General features: G+C 45.2%; 1 protein-coding gene across 1 annotated transcript in view; it reads right to left on the reverse strand.

The window, feature by feature from the left end:
• SFMBT2 (Scm like with four mbt domains 2) overlaps window positions 1-18,779 on the reverse strand; it is a 104,182-nt gene that overhangs the window by 18,278 nt on the left and 67,125 nt on the right. The window contains exons 10-14 of the mRNA XM_030456681.1: window positions 14,352-14,478; window positions 7,048-7,161; window positions 5,670-5,712; window positions 5,071-5,141; window positions 3,798-3,937 (exon numbers count right to left, since the gene is read on the reverse strand). Coding sequence (XP_030312541.1) covers window positions 3,798-3,937; window positions 5,071-5,141; window positions 5,670-5,712; window positions 7,048-7,161; window positions 14,352-14,478 — 495 coding nt within the window. The remainder of the gene's footprint in view (window positions 1-3,797; window positions 3,938-5,070; window positions 5,142-5,669; window positions 5,713-7,047; window positions 7,162-14,351; window positions 14,479-18,779) is intronic.

The following is an 18,779-nucleotide window of genomic DNA, read 5'->3' on the forward strand; positions in this document are numbered from 1 at the left end:
ACCTTCCTGTGCAAATGCTGGCTCATTCCTCCTGTCTGCATCAGCTGGACATCACATTACCTTGAAGTTCATCTTCTTTTGAAACTGAGAAGAGCAAAGAGTATTAGAAAATAGTAAGATCAGTAAGAAATGGGGATAATTAATATTTACAACATATTTCCCTAAGATGTGGTGGGTTACAGATCATCAAAAAGGCATCTCACTTTGTTTTACAATGTTGCCATAATAAGTTTTTGGCACAGATGGAAGAACTGTTCAGAAGCATTTTTCAGATATTCTGACCCAAGAACCAAATCCAAAGCTGACAACATGTTTATTTTAATTTAATTTAAAGTTAACATTTATTACACATATTGGCTATTATACAGTCACTGTTTTTCAGCCCAGATGCAGTTGCTGGATGGCAATAGCTGATGTTTCTGCTGTATTTGGCTCCAAGTTTCAACTTCTTTTTCAAACAAGTACCTCAGGAATGAGATAAGCACTGCAGCTGATGTTAAACAACAGGCATTGCCACCTCACTTGCCTCTTGGGGTGAAAGGAACCCCAAGAAACTACCCAGTCTCAGCAGAGATTTGGGCTGGCATCAGGAAGAATGGACAGCCAGAATTTCAAAATAAGTTTGGCATTAGGTAGCACAAGAGTTGTTACTCATCTCAGGCTTTGCATGGATGCAACAACACACACCCACAAACACACACAGAATTAAAAGTAGTATTTTAGGCCATACTACCAAGTAAGTTGCAATTCCTCTCAAGATTTCACTTGGAAATCTTGCTCAGGGGCTGACATTCTGGAAGGCACTTTAGTAATTCCTTCCCTGTAGGGTTCACAACCTCTGAATCCAACCCTAGGACAATGCAATTGGGCAGAAACCAGGGGATGCAGTAATAAAGCAGAACCTGACAGAAATGCCTTTTCTGTTGGAAAAGAGATGCTGCACAAAAGCAAACCCATCTGTGACACTTTTTTCCTGACACCCCAGGTGGGAAGAACAGCCCATGCTGCTCAAAGGGAATGGGATGCTCCTACTCCACACTGTAAGGTTATCTCCCAGCCCTGTTTAATCCAGTAGTTTGTCTGGAGCTGGATCCAGATTGATCAATGCACCAGTGATGGAGGTAAGGAAGGAAAAGACTTTGAGATTAAAAAAAAGGGCTGAGGAGCATCATGAACTCCATCTGTGCTGCACTTTTGGTTGCAACCCTCATGGCTGAGTGTGAAGGAAGGCAGAGGATGGGAAGCTACACCCTCAACACTCAGCCAAGAGCAAGGTCTCTCACCACCTGGTGCTACTGGGGAAAAGACATCTGGCTTCTTCTTGCTTTAGAGGTAACTCAGGCCAGAGAATGGGGTAGGAGTTGGTTATTCAGTGCTTTTTGCTCTGTGGTTTCCATCAGTGCTAAGCACAGCAGCATCTCTGTCAAGGAGACTGCTGCCCACTATGAACTGGCTGGCAACAGGCACAGATTTTTAACTTGAGTGTCCCTAAAGGCAGTGAGTTTTGGCTGGAGAGAGACCAGGGTGATGTAAAAAGCTCTCCCCAGACTACTACTGACTCCAGTCTTCCTTCCTAGCTGTTGTCTCAAGTTGTCTTTCCCAGCCTCCTCTCTGTGTTCCCAAAGTAAAGCCCATGTATAATTTAGCTATTCCAGGCAAGTTCTACTGATGCATAATTTACAATGGCCAGCAATTTTCCTAGACAGTGTAAGAGAGATAATTATAATGAATTTGAATTCTCAGAGCCACACCAGCAGTGGGTGAAAAGAGAGATAAAGGCACTGAGCTCAGCACTGAATTTGGAGGGATGGGGACCCCTGTGAGCTCTTCCACTGTGCAAAGCCTTGTGGTTGTGATCTTGGGCTGCAGAAGATTTCTCCTTCAATGTTTTCTATCATTCAGCTCTGCAGTCCTTTTGGGACAGTCATCCCCATGCACAGATTCTTCCTTGCCACTTCTCACCTCCTCCAGGTGCTGGATATCCCTGATGCTCACCCCTGCCCATGGTTCTCTGAGCTGCTGACACCTCTCTTGTCTCAGCAGAAACTGATGTGTCTTCTCCCTCTCCAGAACCTGGACCTGGTTCCTGTCATCAGAATGAGCTTGAATTTATCTGTGAAATAACACTGACCAGTGATGGGTCATTGCCATTGTCCTGCTCCTTGGGAATTGTTCATGTCTCCAAAAACCCACATCTCAATGACACTGCTGTCTGCTCCTTCAGCAAGCAATGCTGTAAGGAGGCAGAGCCAGAGAACAAAGGCTTTCTGTAACCTTTCTGTAGGAAAATGGGGTTGGTTCTCCCAGCTGGCAACCGGTCTTGAGGAATTTGGAGAAGCTGGTGTTACGTTTAGGCAGCAAAGCCCTGTGATACTAGGGGAGAGTTTGGAAGAAGCTTTGCACTACCTAGATTTCCAAAATCCAAATTCCAGGAGGAAAGGAAGAAGGAACATGAGCAGGAAGTGTGCATGCCTCATGTTTCCCCCAGGTTGCTTTATCACTGCCTGTTTCTCAGCAGCAGCAGATTGCCAACACTCCCCACCAGCAAGCTGCTATGGACTTGCTCTCAAATTTGGCAGCTGTCAACTTCTGCTCTGCAACCACTTTACTCTGCTTTCTGCCAAGGGCTATTTTTGATTTGCTTCTTTGAGAACCAAGTGTCCCACCAGCACAGGCACAGCTTTCAACCATGTGAGACAATCAAAAGTGCTGCTATGTACCAAGCAGTGCATGGAGGGGATGGGGACACAGGAGTCACTCTACAGAACTCTCTGGAGGTGTTTTCTCATGGGGAGTAGGGAGGAATCTCACCTTGCAGGTGTTTCTGTTGAGGGCTGGGATTCATCCCATTTCAGACAACTGCAAGCATCCTCAGGAGTGCACTGAGGATCCTGCAAATACATCAGACAAACGGAGACCCAGAAGTTCCCGTGCCCTTCCAGCCAAGGCAGAGGGAGCTCAGGAATGCCCCTGCACCCATGTCAAGTGGGGTTTATACAGGTACAGAACAGAAAGCTGGGAGATCTGAATTTCTAGAAGATCCAAGTCAAACTGAAATGATGCCCAAGGCACCAACTGCATTCTGCTTCCCAAACTCTACCACCTTGCTGTCCTCTCCCACCTGCAGTCATCTTGACTTTCATCTGTGTATGGACTGTAAGGTATGTGGACAATAATAATAATGCTTTTTTTCTCAAACTAGCCAGCTCCTCTCCAAGGTCAACAGCAAGAACCCAACACACTGGATTTGTCCCAAAGCAAGCACTAATTGGGTCAGGATGAAGTGAACAGATGGTGGTGCTCTACTATCCTTGCTGTGTGTAATTAACCCATCTTCATTCTGCAGGAGCTGGGCAAACCACAGCTTCTACTCACTGCATCACACACACATCCCTGCTTGGCCTTCTGTCCAGCTCACTTTGGATCCTGATGGTCTGGACCCCATTGGATCATGGTCACACACACAAATGTGCCACTCGCACCAAATCTGCTGGCCCAACAGCACCATGGATGCTGCTTAACAGGTTGGTAGCAACAACTACAGAACATACTACTCCAATCAGAACATAAATTCTCTTGCACACACTCAGACAAAACTTGCTCCTAGCCAACAAAACTCCCCATGTTTCAAAAATGTCGCCTGTCCCATCAAACCCCACAATCCATGCATGTACCCTCTTGACTTACAGAAACCATCGAGGAGCTCCAGGTGCCTTCTTTACAAATGGTGGGCCTGTGAACCCAAGCCCCATATTTTTCCCTGAAATCCCCCCAAAAATAAGACAGCTGAGCCATACCTCTTTGAGGACCAGCACACACTTGCCAGGCCCAACAGACTGAGGTAGCTCTGCTATTCTGCCTTTGTTTAAATATGGACCTGAGAAGCAGCGGTGGTTGATGTAGAGCTGGGGGCAGCAGTATCTCCCATTGATGGTGCCTGCAAGGAGAAAGCAGCATAGACGTGTCTGTAGCACTTCTTTACAATAAATCTCTTCCTCTGAGGTGTGGGAAGGAGAGAAGTAAAAGAAGCACAGAAAGTCTTCCCTGGGACAGGCAGGGAGAGGGATGCTGTTACTACAATCTGTCCAACAGGGAAAAAGCAATTGCTTTTACTAGCAACTGATTTGGCTGCACACCCTGCTGGAAGGAGAATCTGGAGAGGGTTTAATTCCTAACATGACCTGAGGCCCTTTTCTAACTCACATTGCAGATGTGGCTCAGTTGCAACTTGCCAGAAAGGGAATGTCTGAGCTGCATCTCTCAGATTCGGAATTGGCTCAGGGAGAAAATTCAGGTGGAGGGCTCCAAAAACCTTTCTACATCTACTGCCCAACCCAGTAAGCATCACAGCATCATTCCCCTGACCCAACATGAGTCTACAGAATCATCTTCTTTGTCTGGGCAAATTACTCTGGGCCCCTTTAAAGCCCATGGACAGAATAAGGTAGTTCTAGATATGGTTCACATGCCACTCAAGTAGTTATTCACTTTTTGGTTCTTATACCCAAAAGAGCCTGTTTCTCCCCATTTGATTGTAATAGGGCCCTGGGATGTGGGCTCGGATGCCAATGTGTGTCCTGCAGTCTGCTGAAATGAAGTGAGCTAAATCCTGTTCCTCCTGTGGAGTCTGTGCAATTAAAGGGATGAATATTGCCCTCTCAGAACCTCCTGCCACGGCTGAGGAGGAGAAAAACTTGCCTGGAGCAGCCATTCCACCCAGCCACGATGCTAAAATGGGGACCAATTAAGTTTCTGGTGTAGGCAGTTTCACTGATGCCAATTAAAAGGTTGCATCCATCTCCACCAGGGCCTCATTAGCTTCATTAGCCTGTCCCTAACCTCGTTAGCTACAATGGGCAAACTGCAGGACAACTCCAACAGTCCCAGCAAGATGCAACAATGTTCACACGTGGAGGACCAGACCCTCACATGCTGTAAGAGGCTCCACATCACCTCCAAGAGGACATGGTCCCATCTCCCCACCCCTAGGACACATTCCACCCCTTTTTTGGGGTCGTCCCCCTCCAGACAGGAAACAGGATCTTGAAATAAGGAATCCAGCAGTCTTACCTGTCGTGTCTGGCTGAGGAACTGGGCAGAGGTCATGAGGTATTTTCTCAACAGGCACTGTGGATGGTAACCTGTTAAACAGCAATTTGGTGTATTTAAGTGTCAGACAGGGTAAAGGGGCAGAAATACCCTCCAGGCTGGACTGAGAGATACACACCAGCACCCTGCTTCCACATGGTTTATCATAGCCCAGTGCCAGCACATTGCAGAAGGAGTCAGACCCACCCTGCCTCCAAAAATAGGCTCTAGTCTGTGAGCTTTAGCCTTTCAAGCTGCAAACATTCACTCTCAAACCCCTTAAATTTCCATTTCTAAGAACCACAAGGGATAGATGGGGAAATGCCCTCCTGCTAGGTGTCCATCTTCCATAAGCATCCCTCCCTGGCCATCAGATGCTGGTTATACAGCCCTAGCTGGTGGAAAAAAAAAATGTATTACGAAGACTTTCTAATACACTGATAAATATTTTAGAGTTAAAAGAATTCCCTTGCTGACTTTCTACAGGATCTGGGCAGTAGTCAGCAAAGTCACCCAGCTGCTGTGCAACAACCCCCTGGATGATCTCAGGAAAAATGCAACTTTAAATAATAAAAACTTACTGCTTTTCTGGTTGCACAACTGCAATCCTTCTCTTCCTTCGCACTGCAGAAATGAAGCGAGGAAGAAAAAATAAAAATAGGTTTGTACTCTCCTGTCCTATAAAGTGCACCCATAACACATGAAGAGCTGAGTAAATGCACTGCCTATAAAACCACTTCTAACACAATGAAATGGTATTTAATTACTATCGCCATCTTTTCTTGGCATTTTTAAACTAAGTCACTACATCATTAAAACCTACTTTAAAGATGTAATAATACATTTAATCTTTCCTCTGGAATGCTAATATCGTGTTTTATAGGATCAGCATAAAAAAGAATTTAAAGTAAAAACACAAATATTTTTCCATACAGAAACACATATGGATAAGATTACATTTTACAAGCATGATTACCTCCAGCATAATTTATCCCCAGCTATAAATTGTGATAAGGCTGCATAATGTTGCCATAGCACTATTCTGCCAAATTAGGCCCCAGCTGCCTGATTCTTAACTTAACCATATTTAACTCTTCAAAAGGGTTGACACATTTTAAAATTTGCCTTTCAGATGTTAATTAATGTAAACAGCAGGGCTCATTTGTCGTCTGGTGACTTGAGATCGGGGTTGGATGGAATCTGTGAGGCATAGGAGAGGAACACCAAGCCACTAAGCACTCATGAAATGCCTTCAAATGCAAAGGAAAGATTAAGAAATTGGTCTTTACAAGTACAGTAGGCAGAACAAAACACTCTATGCTTAATTATATTGGGAGATACTGAAATTAAATACTAGGGAAATCTCAGAGCTGGTAAGGGCAGTGAAATAATGGGTAGATATCCTGGGAAGGGGCAGATGCACAATCACTGGGGGGCAGTAAACATTTCTTAGTTTAGATGGAGCATCTCTTTGGCCACTTTATGCTCACTTCACCCTATATTTTGGGGTTTTTTCAGTGGAAGGTTGTGGGTCTGTAATTCACTCGGCTGTCCAAGTGAATTGGGCTCAGTGGAAGAAAAGGGAGTTTCACTCCCATAACCACAAGGAAAACCCACAGGTTACACCAAACCCACAGGTCACATCAAACCCACAGGTCACACCAAACCCACAGGTCACATCATGGAATTCCCAGTGACATAGTGACCTTTCCAGTACAAAAAGTAAAAAAAATAATCCCACATTTTTTTGGCAAACTGGTCTCACAGTACAAACTGCATAATCCCCGTGTTGAAGAGACTGGTCACTAACTAGATTACTGGTTATTATAGAGCACTTCCAGCCTGTTTACCAGTCTGCTAGCTGGGTTGGTAATTTCAAGAACTGGATTATGGACAAACTCCCTGATAAATCCCTGGATGTAATAATATCTGTGCTGCTTGAGGTTTCCAGGTACTTACAAACACCTTTGTGTGGTGGAGTCAGGTTATATGCATTCGCTTCACACCAGCCAACAGGGAAAATGTCCATAGACTCTACATCAACTATGTACTCTGGAGAGGGCATCTGTAAACCTATAAGCACAGATTTATAATGCAATTTAGACACGGGAATACCAAGCTCAGAGCTATTCAAGCATTCATCAGAAACCAAGGGGAGTAAATGATGAAACACGTAAAAAAATAAATCTGCTTCCCTGCATCAAAATCAGGCATCATTTCATCTACAGTTCTGCACAGGCAGTAATGATAAGGCTGCTGCATTTACAGTGGGATGTGATTCCAGAGAAAATCCCCATTAAGGACACTCTAAGGGTGTGCAGTGAGGCAGTTAAAACCCAGTAGGGTTAAACATGCATGACTTTCCCCAGCAGGATGGCCTGACTGACCCCTCATTTTTCTTTGTAGAGTTGCCCAAGCAAGTTAGTAGAGGAGCAGTTGGGTGCTTGCTCTTAGTGATTAGAGAGTGCACATGGCCTGTAACAGGATGATAGCTAAGGTGATGGTCCTTTATGCCCCAACACTCCAATAAAGCTTTTCTGTGTAGTTTTGTCCTTGAGTCAATCTTTTTTAAGGGTGGGCAATGACAACTCTTCTGTACAGAGATGCCATGAGTTCTCCTCACTGCTCATGAAACATGAGTTAATCACCCAGTAACAGAGAGGTATTATAAAAAAAAAACCCCGTGGGACAGATGACAAGGCTGAGAGAGTTGGGGTGGTTCAGCTTGGTGAAGACCTTAGAGCACCTTCCAGTACCTGAATGGGGCTACAGGAAACCTCAGGGGGGACATTTTGGAAGAGCATGTAGCATCAGGACAAGAGTTAATGGCTTTAAGCTTGAAGAAGGTAGATTTAGGTTAGATATTAGGAAGAAATTCTTCCCTGTGAGGGTGGTGAGACACTGGCACAGGTTGTCCACAGAAGCTGTGGCTGCCCCATTCCTGGAAGTGTTCAAGGCCAAGGTTGGAGGGGGGCTGGACCCAGATGATCTGTACAGTCCCTTCCAACCCAAACCATTCTAGGATTCTATGATCTCCAGTCTAACACTGATTCCAAACATTGCAAGTCTCTGCTTAAAGCAAACCTCTTCCAGTTTGGCTATTAGGTTATTAGGGCTTTTGAAAACACCTCTGCTTCCTGAGTCAAGACACCATTTAATTACTCCAATTCAAGTCTGCCTGTGCTGGCACAGCCTGGACAACAACTTCACCCCCTTCTGCCACTTTCACCCTGGGACCCAGAGCTCCAGCACCAGCATGAGATGATCTCCTAAAAAAAGAGACCAAAGGATCAGCAGCTTTCCCTGCAGCATCCTTGACTTTGCATCTGCTACAGCATCTTTGCCTCCTGTGTAACACAGCAGTGTTTGACTCTGCACAGCCAGATGACTATGGGGAACTTCCCACTAATGAATGTTCATCAAGGGCTTGTAGAGTAATTGAAACAGTAATTGAACTTTGTGATGGGAATGGCACCAAGGCTGAGATGCTGAATTTGGATCAATCTTGTCTTCGGTAATAAACCTGCTACACTTTCAGAATGTGTGAGTGTATGAAAACCCAAAGGAAGCAGGAAAATAGGTGCTGGTGCAGACAGTGCTGGAGGAAATAATTAAAAAAAATGAAATCATGATGTCTGCATAGATTCATAGATGTCTTCGTGGTATTCCTCTGAGCCCTGCATCGTGCTCATGCATTATACATTGAAGATACAGTCTCTGCTTCCCTGGGATATGCCAAAGGGATGAAGATGGGTTGAAGGCACATGATGCAGGACACAACAGCCCAGATGAGCAGCTGAGCCTCTATACAAGGTGTCCACTGTTGGCATTCCCTGCAAAAACATTTCCCTCCATGACAAAATATCAAGAGGTCATTGAACCTGATGAACACTGCACTCCCTAGAGGTCAAAACATTTTCACCTAACCAGCCAAGGAACTCATGTGACAACTGCTTAAGCCAGTGGCAAGAGGTGCACAAAGTGAGCAAGCCCTAAACAAAGCAAGAGATCAACACATGTCCCTATTGAAATATCCCTAGACTTGGGAAAATCCACTATTGTCACTACTGAAGCTGTTCTATGGTGTAATTCTTAAAAAAAAAAAAAAAAAAAAGAAAACTAACCAACCAACCAAAACACCCAAACCTGATCAAATGCACTTTCCTGTTTGCAAGCAACAACAGATGTGACGTGAGCATTTTGGCTTTCAAGTCTACAGCTGCAGCCACCCTGACAAGCAAGGAAGCAACACCATGCTTGTTCCCCTGCAACATCACTATTCCTCTTGTAAAACATATTCACAGCTCCCCTCTCCTCCTAGGGACTGCTTTTTCCCCCTGGCAACTGATAACCCTGCCTTCCACTTCCAACATCTTACAGCTTCGTTTGGCTTGACTCCCACAAGTGGAAAACAACTGGTGTGAAATTCATTAGTTCCATTTACTGCATTTTACTCTGCTGTCTTTCCAGACTAAGATATGGCCTCAGACTTGAGAAGTTAAATGGAAAAGAGAACTGGGACATTGGTCAAAGGGTAAGGAAAACTTCCATCTCCTCCTACAGATCTTGAGCAGAATGAGACAGTAACTCCGGAAAACTCTCAAAAGGAAAATTATGGGAAACCTCCCCAGAGAAGCAACTAACAAAAAAGGGTTTTCCTCAAACTACTAGGCTGTGCAGTGAGTGTACGTTATTACTTGTATAAATTCATGCCAGAAAGCTCCAGCTTTAAAAATCTAAAATGAAGCAGTAAAAATTAACAATGCAGATGATGAGTAAGAAAGCAGCAGAAAGCCTGGGATGCGTGGAGCCACGGATCAGCCCCAGGTTTCTTTTCCACCACAGGGGAACACTACCCCTGCTCATCAAATGCTCACCCTGAAGTTTACAGAGTTTTCCTACTGTACAAAGTGTGATTTATGAAGCAATGTTCCCTCATGTCCAACGCCAGGCTGCTTTAACTACTGCCTCCTGTTTTATGGCTGCAGTTTGGGCTGTCAAGCAGCGAAACTGGGAGGGCAACAATGAAAGCTTCAGACGTGCCCATGATAAATGGTGGGACCCGAGGTCTTCAGTGATGGGCTCCCAGGGTAGCTGGGGAGTCTTGCTGCTTCCAGGATATAAATAATCAGTTAGAAACAATAGTGCACTAATGGAGTAAAAAAAAAAAACTATGCCAGCGTTCAAGCCTTTTACAGCTCTGCAAGCAGAGTTTTTTCTTTACTGGCTGATTTTAGTGTAGGGCTCTGCGTCCCATAGTCAGGCATTTCAACAGCAGCAAAGACTTCTTTTTATTTTTGCAGGCCTTTGCATCTTCTTGTTATACTACAGGGCATCCTGTTCCTGGTATTGAGATATAAAACAAAGCATCTGTATCACTCAACTCAAAAGACAAGGACACGCATGCAAGTTTTGTTTATGACAAGTTGTTAAGAAAAAAAAAACCAACATTCTTTAAGATATTAAAAGAGTAAAAGGTGGGGAGGAAGAGATGAGGGGGAAGAGTGAGGGGGGAGTGTGTGGCCCTCTCCCTACCTCTCTCCAGGGTCTTGAAGGACCAGCTGATTTAAAGACTCATTTCCACCACTTCCTATCTACTATAATGGGCAAGAGTTTAGTGGACACCAAGTCCCTTTGAAAATATCACAGTGTGTGTGTGTGTGTGTGTGTGTGTGTAAAGAAAAAGGATTCCCAAACCCCATAAAATCTGCATCTAAAAGTAAAGGCACCTGGCCATTGAAGAAAGGAAGTTGCCAAAATGGGCCAGATCCCTTGACCAGATGGGTGTAAATTTGGCCTTAGTGAAAACTAAGTTTCAAACAAGCTCTTTAACAACAGCTCTTTAACTACAACATTTGCTCCATGCCCAGATGAGCTTTTGCCACCCTGAGTAAGAAGGCAGGCAGCTATCTCAGATGCAAAGAACAAAACCCACCACTGCACAGATCTACCAACATCAAAGATGTTGAAGATGCTGACCCAACTCTCTACATCCCTCACCTGCAACTCTGCTCTCCCCAGATCTCAGCTGGCCCAAACCACAAAGAAATATTTTGTGCAGGAAAGACAAGAGAAGCATGAATGATTTGACCTTGCAAGCTTCAGGTCAGGAAGGATCTCCCTTCAGGTAGCAACTGAGTCATAAATCTCTGAGAATTTACCAAGGAAGCATCAGGAAAGCCTTGTCTACCATCCAATGCTACTTTTGTAGAGCTAGAAGCCCCAGAACATCTGTCTTTCTTTTACTTTAGAGCAAGCTTCTAGTACAGGAGTAACTTTGGGTTCCCTGACAACGCTTTTACTGACTTCAAGGGCTTTGATGAAAAACCTCTCCTTTTGTACAACTGGCTCTGCACAAAGTCAGATGCTGAAATATTTCTTCTTCAATGCAGCATGATGATGAAGGTGATATGCCAGCTGCTGCTGAAGTTCTATGGTTATTTTCAGCCTGGCTTCCACAGTCTTCCAGCCCCAAAAGTTGAGCATCTTGCAGAGGAGGAAAAGTGACTTTTTGTACAGATCAGGCTTGATCCCATCTCACATGGGATTTCTGCAAGAACCCCTAGCCATGATCCCTGCTCCTCTGTCCTCTCCTGAAATCCTGTGCTTGACTATGTTCTGTAGCCCTATTAACCTCTTCCTAGCTGGAAGGACCGAATTAAATTGCACTCATTTCCAAGACTAAGGGTCCACAACATTTTCAGCAGCCTGGATTTAATGAACTTCAGGAGAATTACTCATGAGCCAACATACTGACACTGGGGACCATCAGAAAAGACATGGGTGACAATTTTCCTCCCTCCCACCTCCTGCTACAGAGCTCACATGGAGCAAGCAGGTGTCACTGACTTCAGCAAAGGGAAGACTTGCTCTGTTTCTTTTGGATCCTCCTCTCTGCAGGGTAACTCTGCAATGTGAAGCCCAGAACAAGCTTTGTTCCTCTACATCCTTTCTTCCTGTTAGGATATTGGGATACCAACAACATGCACCTCTCCCTGAGCTGCAGAACATGACTGGGCCTTGTTTTCCTCCCAGCTGACTGAGATAAAATGCCATTGTATCTCCTGGAGTTGTATGAAGCATGGGTTTAAGAGATGCTTCTCCATCAGCCCAGTATCTCAGGGATGCCTTGAAACATCTACTGGGATCTATCAGAAATGCAGTAGCAGAGCTGCACAGTATTTGGCAATCAGCAAGCAAAGGGGTGGAGGCATTTTAAGCATCACATCTCATGTGTCATAATGGTAGCTTAGGGTTCCAGCAAGATGCTGATTTTTGACTGTGTCAGAGGTGGCAGCAAAAGGGACAGCATGTCTGCCTTGGGCATTCATCAGGCAAAAGCACAGATCTTCCAGAGGTTGGTGATGGGCTGGACTATGGGCCACCAGAGTTGCCTTTAATATTTTCATGGTGCTCCAGAAGAAAGCAAAGAATATTACATTTGTAGGTGATGCTGACCCAATTACTATCAATTTCAGAGGGAAACTGAAGCTCTTACATTCATTATAGATGAAGCATGTAGCTTCAAACGACACCATGTTACCTTGATGGGTAAAAACAGAACTATATTGTGACAATGATGCACGCTGCAACTTTATGGTTTATCACAGTGACTATCAAGACACTGAAATGAGCAGTTTTTTGCTCTCAGTGTCTTTACAAATAACACTGTCTTTAAAGAAATAATTATAAGAATCCCTGTGTTGTTCTAAATTACACTAAGAAGCCTTTGCCCAGATGAATTGAGAAAGTTCCAGGAGCAAAATCACATGAAAAATGAGCTCATCTGTACCTCATTTCAAAAAAGGTATAAATTGAAGTTTTGATACATTATTATGCTCTGCTAGTTTTTCAGCACTCTCCTACTACTGCTTGTGCAGAGGTGGTTTTCTCCATGGGGTGATGGCTTTCTGCAATCTGTGTTATAGAGTTCCTGTCTACAAGAGCTCTCTTAGATCAACAAAGAAATCATTCAGTCACAGGGATGAAAAATATGAGTATGTGATGGCCACGGTGAGGAGCAGCATATCCTGCAGGTATACAAAAAGGTTCACCATGCCCAGGTGAACAAAAAACTGGGAAAGGAAGAGGAAGGAAGTAAGGAATGTGTTTGCAAGGGGACAGGAGATCCCATGAGTGCCTGCTGGAAATGACAGTGGACATCTCAGCTGCACAGGTGAGGCAAACACCTGGACCCAGAATGGATGCTGATCATGATGACAGCAAGAAGGCTTCAGTCATCAGTGGAGATGGTGATGGTTGAGTGCACATGGATGGGAGGGTGGAAGATCTTGTGACTTCCTCAGGGAGAGAGCAGGGGAAGAAAATTCTTTATATAAAGTATTACTGGTCTATGCATATGTCATGGATTAACACTGGTCTGGCAATTAAACTGAATAACAGATGCTCTATTAATGCCCCTTCCCTGATAAAAGCAAGGAGTAAGAAAAAGGGAGAGAGACTGATGGGTTGGAAACTAAACTACACAGCTTTAATGAAACAGTAATGATAAATAGGAAAAATTACTAAATATATACAAATATACAGGGAAATTGATCCCACGTTCCTCCTCCCTTTCCCCCAAGAACTCTCCCATCCCCACTGAGGCTGCAGGGCAGCCCTGGGAAAGTCCAGGCTGGAATCCTGGGGTCAGGAGCAGTTGGGAGCTGGAGGCAGGAACACACAGATTCAGGCTGGGATGGATCAGAAGTACAGGCAGAGGAAGGGATGGAATCCTCCCAGGATGCTGAAGCAAACAGGGAGAGGGGAAGAAGGGGAAGCAGGAAGGGGTTTGACCCTCGTGATCCCTCAGATTTATCCTGAGTATGAGGTGTATGGGATGGAATACTCTCCTTGGTCAATTCTGGCATCTATCTTGTCCGTTCCTCCCCACAGGAGGGTTTCAGGTGGGACCTCTTTACTCCTTTTCTCCTTTTGGAGGGCAAAATGTTCCTCAGAGCTGAGCAGTGTCCTTGGCTCTGCAGCCCATTCTCCAGCAGTAACTCTAACCATGGAGTGGGATCAGTCCCAGCAGCAGACACTGCCTGAGAAACTTGCTGTGAATTTCAGCAAGTGCAGCTCCTGACAAGAGACTTGGCTGAAACCAAAATTACAAAACAGAAAACCACCTTTATCCTGGCCCAAACCAGGACAGCATATAAGCAGGAAAGGCAGGAGGATGCAGTTTTGCGCAGAGCATGAAGAACAAGCCCATCAGTGTTTCAGTGACCCCCACAAACACAAGCAGATTTTCCAGCACTTACCTTCAAGGTGAAGCCACATTAACCTTCCTTTAACTGAGGTGATGGAGGCGACACAAATCTCTGCAGGGTTCCTGGGGTTCACTGCCTCCAGCTTCATGTTCTTGGTAAAGCCACGGCTGAAGGATGTCTGAAAGAGTCAAGGACCAACACTGAAGCATGGCACTGCAGCACTGCATGACTTTAATTAGGCTGTCCACTGGGAAGCATATATTTAGCATGGTCTGCTTTTCACTGGAAGTGCTGGAGACACTGAAGAACAGTCAAGCATCCAGACTGAAAATAAAGCTGCCCTCGACACCCATATGAAAGAAAAAACAATGATGGCAACAAATCAGAAAGCAAAGTATTTGGTGGTTTATTCTGTATTCTCATCAAAGTATTTGATGGCTTATTCCTTAACTCTCAGAGACCAATCAGGAGATTACTCCACACCAGCTCCAAGTGTATTTAAATGTCTGCTAGTGGTGTATTTGCTGTGTCCTGTTGTTCATAGAATCATAGAATCATAGAATAGGCTGGGTTGGAAGGGACCTCAGAGATCATCGAGTCCAACCCTTGATCAGCTACCGCCACAGTCACTAGACCATGGCACTGAGTGCCATATCGAGTCGCTTTTTAAATGTCTCCAGGGACGAAGAGTCCACCACCTCCCCAGGCAGTCCGTTCCAATGTCTGATCACCCTTTCCGTGAAAAAATTCTTTCTAATATCCAATCTGAACTTCCCCCGGCACAATTTAAGACCATGCCCTCTTGTCTTATTGAGAGTTGCCTGGGAAAAGAGACCAACCCCTGCCTGGCTCCATCCTCCTTTCAGGTAGTTGTAGAGAGCAATGAGGTCTCCCCTGAGCCTCCTCTTCCTCAGGCTGAACAGCCCCAGCTCCCTCAGCCTCTCCTCATAGGATCTGTGTTCGAGTCCCTTCACCAGCTTGGTTGCCCTCCTTTGGACCTGTTCAAGGACCTCAATATCCTTCTTGAATTGAGGGGCCCAAAACTGAACACAGTACTCAAGGTGTGGCCTTACCAGGGCTGAGTATAGGGGCAGAATCACCTCCTTGGACCTGCTGGTGACGCTGTTTCTGATACATGCCAGGATGCCATTGGCCTTCTTGGCCACCTGGGCACACTGCTGGCTCATGTTCAGCTTCCTGTCAATCCAGACTCCCAGGTCCCTTTCTGCCTGGCTGCTCTCCAACCACTCTGTCCCCAGCTTGTAGCGCTGCATAGGGTTGTTGTGGCCAAAGTGGAGGACCCGGCACTTGATGGGCTACTTGTTGATGGGCTACCACAAAAAAGGGTTCCTACATCTTGCCTAAGAACAGAGAAACTTCATACATTTAGTTGCCCATGCTGAGTGATGCTGGAGAAGTTTCATCACCTACTGCAGTATGTTTTAATTCATGGATTATTTTAGCTCAATGTGTAAGATCCTTCTCTGCAGACATCAGGTTTGTTAGTCCACCAGTTACAAGTGGGTGTAGATGGAGCCAGCTGTGTAACCAGAACTCCCATCTGTAGCTGCTGCAGGTGACCCCAAGTCCAAAGGAACCACAAGACCTTACAGTCCTTCCCAAAACCTTCTCCACAACTCAAGCCCCAAGCTAATCCTCACTTTCATGCTTAACCTCTGTCCCTTTTCCAGTGTCCCTAGTCCTTTTACTCACTCTCAGTCTCTTCCCAATATTCCCACCACTACTATCCCTAAACCACATGGATGCAATACCTGTGGCTATGCCAGGCCCTCCTTTCCTTGCATTTTTCTCCCCTCTGTCCTACCTGTTCTGCACCACAGCAACTGTGGGCACTTGGATGTCTCTCTATGCACACAGTCAAGTGACACCACTCCTTCATCCAGCAATCCCATGGGAGCAACTGGAAACTCAAATAAATAGAGTCACAGAATCATAGAATAATTTGGGTTGGAAGGGAACTCTAAAGTCACCCAGTCCAACCCCCCCACAGTAAGCAGGGACACCCTCAACTAGATCAGGATGCTCAGAGCCTCCTCAAGCCTCACCTTGAATATCTCCAGGGATGAGGCCTCAACCACCTCCCTGGGCAACCTGTTCCATTTTTCCACTACCCTCAAGGTAAAGAATTTTTTCCTCACATCCAATCTAAATCTACTCTTCTGTAATTTAAAACCATTGCCCCTCATCCTATCACTCCAGATCCTTGCAAACAGTCCCTCTACAGCCTTCCTGTAGGCACCTTCAGATACTTGAAGGTCACTATTAGGTCTCCCCAGAGCCACCTTCTCTCCAGGCTGAACAACCCCAGCTCCCTCAGCCTGGCTTTGCAGGAGAGGTGTTACAGCCCCCTGGATCATTTTCATAGCCCTCCTCTGGACCTGATCCAATTCAACCCTTCTGCTCCTTGTACAGCACCTAAAATCACAGGAACTTCACTCTGAACCAATCACTGGGAGCTCTTTGTGAGACAAGAAACTCTGGATTTGGTCTTTCTCTTTTTTTTTTTTCTCTGCTCATCAAGAGGTCTCCCAAAAACATGATGCTGGTCTCAATCATTGCTAAGACTGCCACAAGCCTTGCTCAGCACATAGATCAGCTTCTCCCTGTAAGATCTGCCAGCAGGCAGGACTGCAGAAAACCAGGGTGAGTCTGGTTAAATGCCTTTTATGTCACTTAACAAGGAACCATCATTTATCATCACACCAGCTCCTTTCATCGCAGTCCGCGGCTGGAGGCTAATTCACCCCAAATCAATGGCAAAACAGTTAGTTTATTTTAATAAGGATTTGGGCATGTCAATCCATTTCATAACTGCCTCCCCTTGTTGAATATGTCCCCCCCAGGGAAAACAGCTCCAGCACATCCCCTCCCAGCTCCATGGCACCAGGTGGGAGATGTGTCTGCATGGAACAAATGGGCTGACCTGTCAGGGAGGTGGCACAAATGATAAGGGTGAGATCACATCTCTCTGCAGAGAACTGGGCTATTGAGAGCAGAAGAATAACAGACACATGTTCATCTGATGAACATTCCCTTAAGAAAAAAAAGAAAGAAAAAAAAAACAGTGTGGGGGAAGAAGGGCTTAGATTTTATCGTCAGAGGCTATTACTCAGAGACTGTTCTCAGTGCTGAGAGCACAGATCCATTACTTGACAAAAGGAAAAGAGAAGAAGAAAAGGGAGGGGTGCTTGCAGAACTGCAGAAATGAGATGTTGTTCCCACTCTCTTGGTGAGATGCAGCATTGCCCAGCTTCTTGCAGCACTTGGGGAAATCTTTGAAGTCCCTTGAGGGAGAGGGATTTGCACCAGACAGCATAATAAATGGGGCAAAGAAATTCCAGCTTTGATTTGATTGCCAGGTAAAACTCTGTAGATGATACAGCTCTTCTATATTAATCAATAGAAAGTGTTCAAATGCACCAGTTCACCTTCAGAGGTGTGTTCCAAGCAAGGTTGCCCTTGGGCCACAACAGATCATAGAATCACAAAATAATTTGGGTTAGAAGGGACCTTAAAGATCATCATGATCCAACCTCTCTGACATGAACACCTGGCACTAGACCAGGTTGCTCCAAGCCCCATCCAACCTGGCCTTCAACACTTCTAGGGATGGGGCAGTCACAACTTCTTTGGGCAGTCTGTGCCAGTCTCTCATCACCCTCAGAGTGCAGATGAGGAAGGCCATGCAAAAAGATGCAGGACTGGCATCCTGTGAGAACATCTCCATTCTGCTTTGCACCAACACCTTGTCCCCCAGTGTTGTAACTTCTGAGTAAAATCTATGTAACTCCCAGGGGAACCTGCTTGTCCTCCATACACAAGACTGCTTCATTTTGTAAACCCTTCTGCACTCATCTGAAGTGCCACATTCCCAGTTATTGATGGGATCTCAGCTTCCATCTGTTGATGGGAGCATCAACAAGAGCACCAGGTTACTGGCAGAGGCTGAAGGCTACATCTGCCTTTCACTGAGTGATGAATATCTGTGGATCAAGCCACACCAGACTGTCCTTGACAGAAAAAAGCCTTAAGCAGATTTTTTCTAAAGCTCTGAATCTTGATGGCTTCCAACAAAATGATGTGCTGCTTCTCACATCACTGTTGCTGTGTCCAGGAACCACATTAGCTGTCCCAAAGACATCCATGCAGGTTCATCACTCTTCTCACACTCCAAGCTGAGCAGTTTCAACCTTAGCTTTTAAACACATTTGGTTTGCTTGAGTGTATCCCCCTGGGAACTAGAAAGAACACCTAAAATGTGAAAGGGGATGCAATGAAATTGCTTTACTTAGTTTCTTTTTTTTACATAGGATTGTAATTAATTGTAATATTCAGTTGAGATCCTTCTTGTGCTAGATGCTGCACAACATCATTGAGGACATGATGAGCAGGAAAATGAAATGAATCAAATCCCTTTTAGGGATGGAGACCCAGAACACACCTCTGGCTTGCTTTCTT

This window comes from Calypte anna, chromosome 1, assembly GCF_003957555.1.
Source record: "Calypte anna isolate BGI_N300 chromosome 1, bCalAnn1_v1.p, whole genome shotgun sequence".
Taxonomy (NCBI): Eukaryota; Metazoa; Chordata; class Aves; order Apodiformes; family Trochilidae; genus Calypte; species Calypte anna.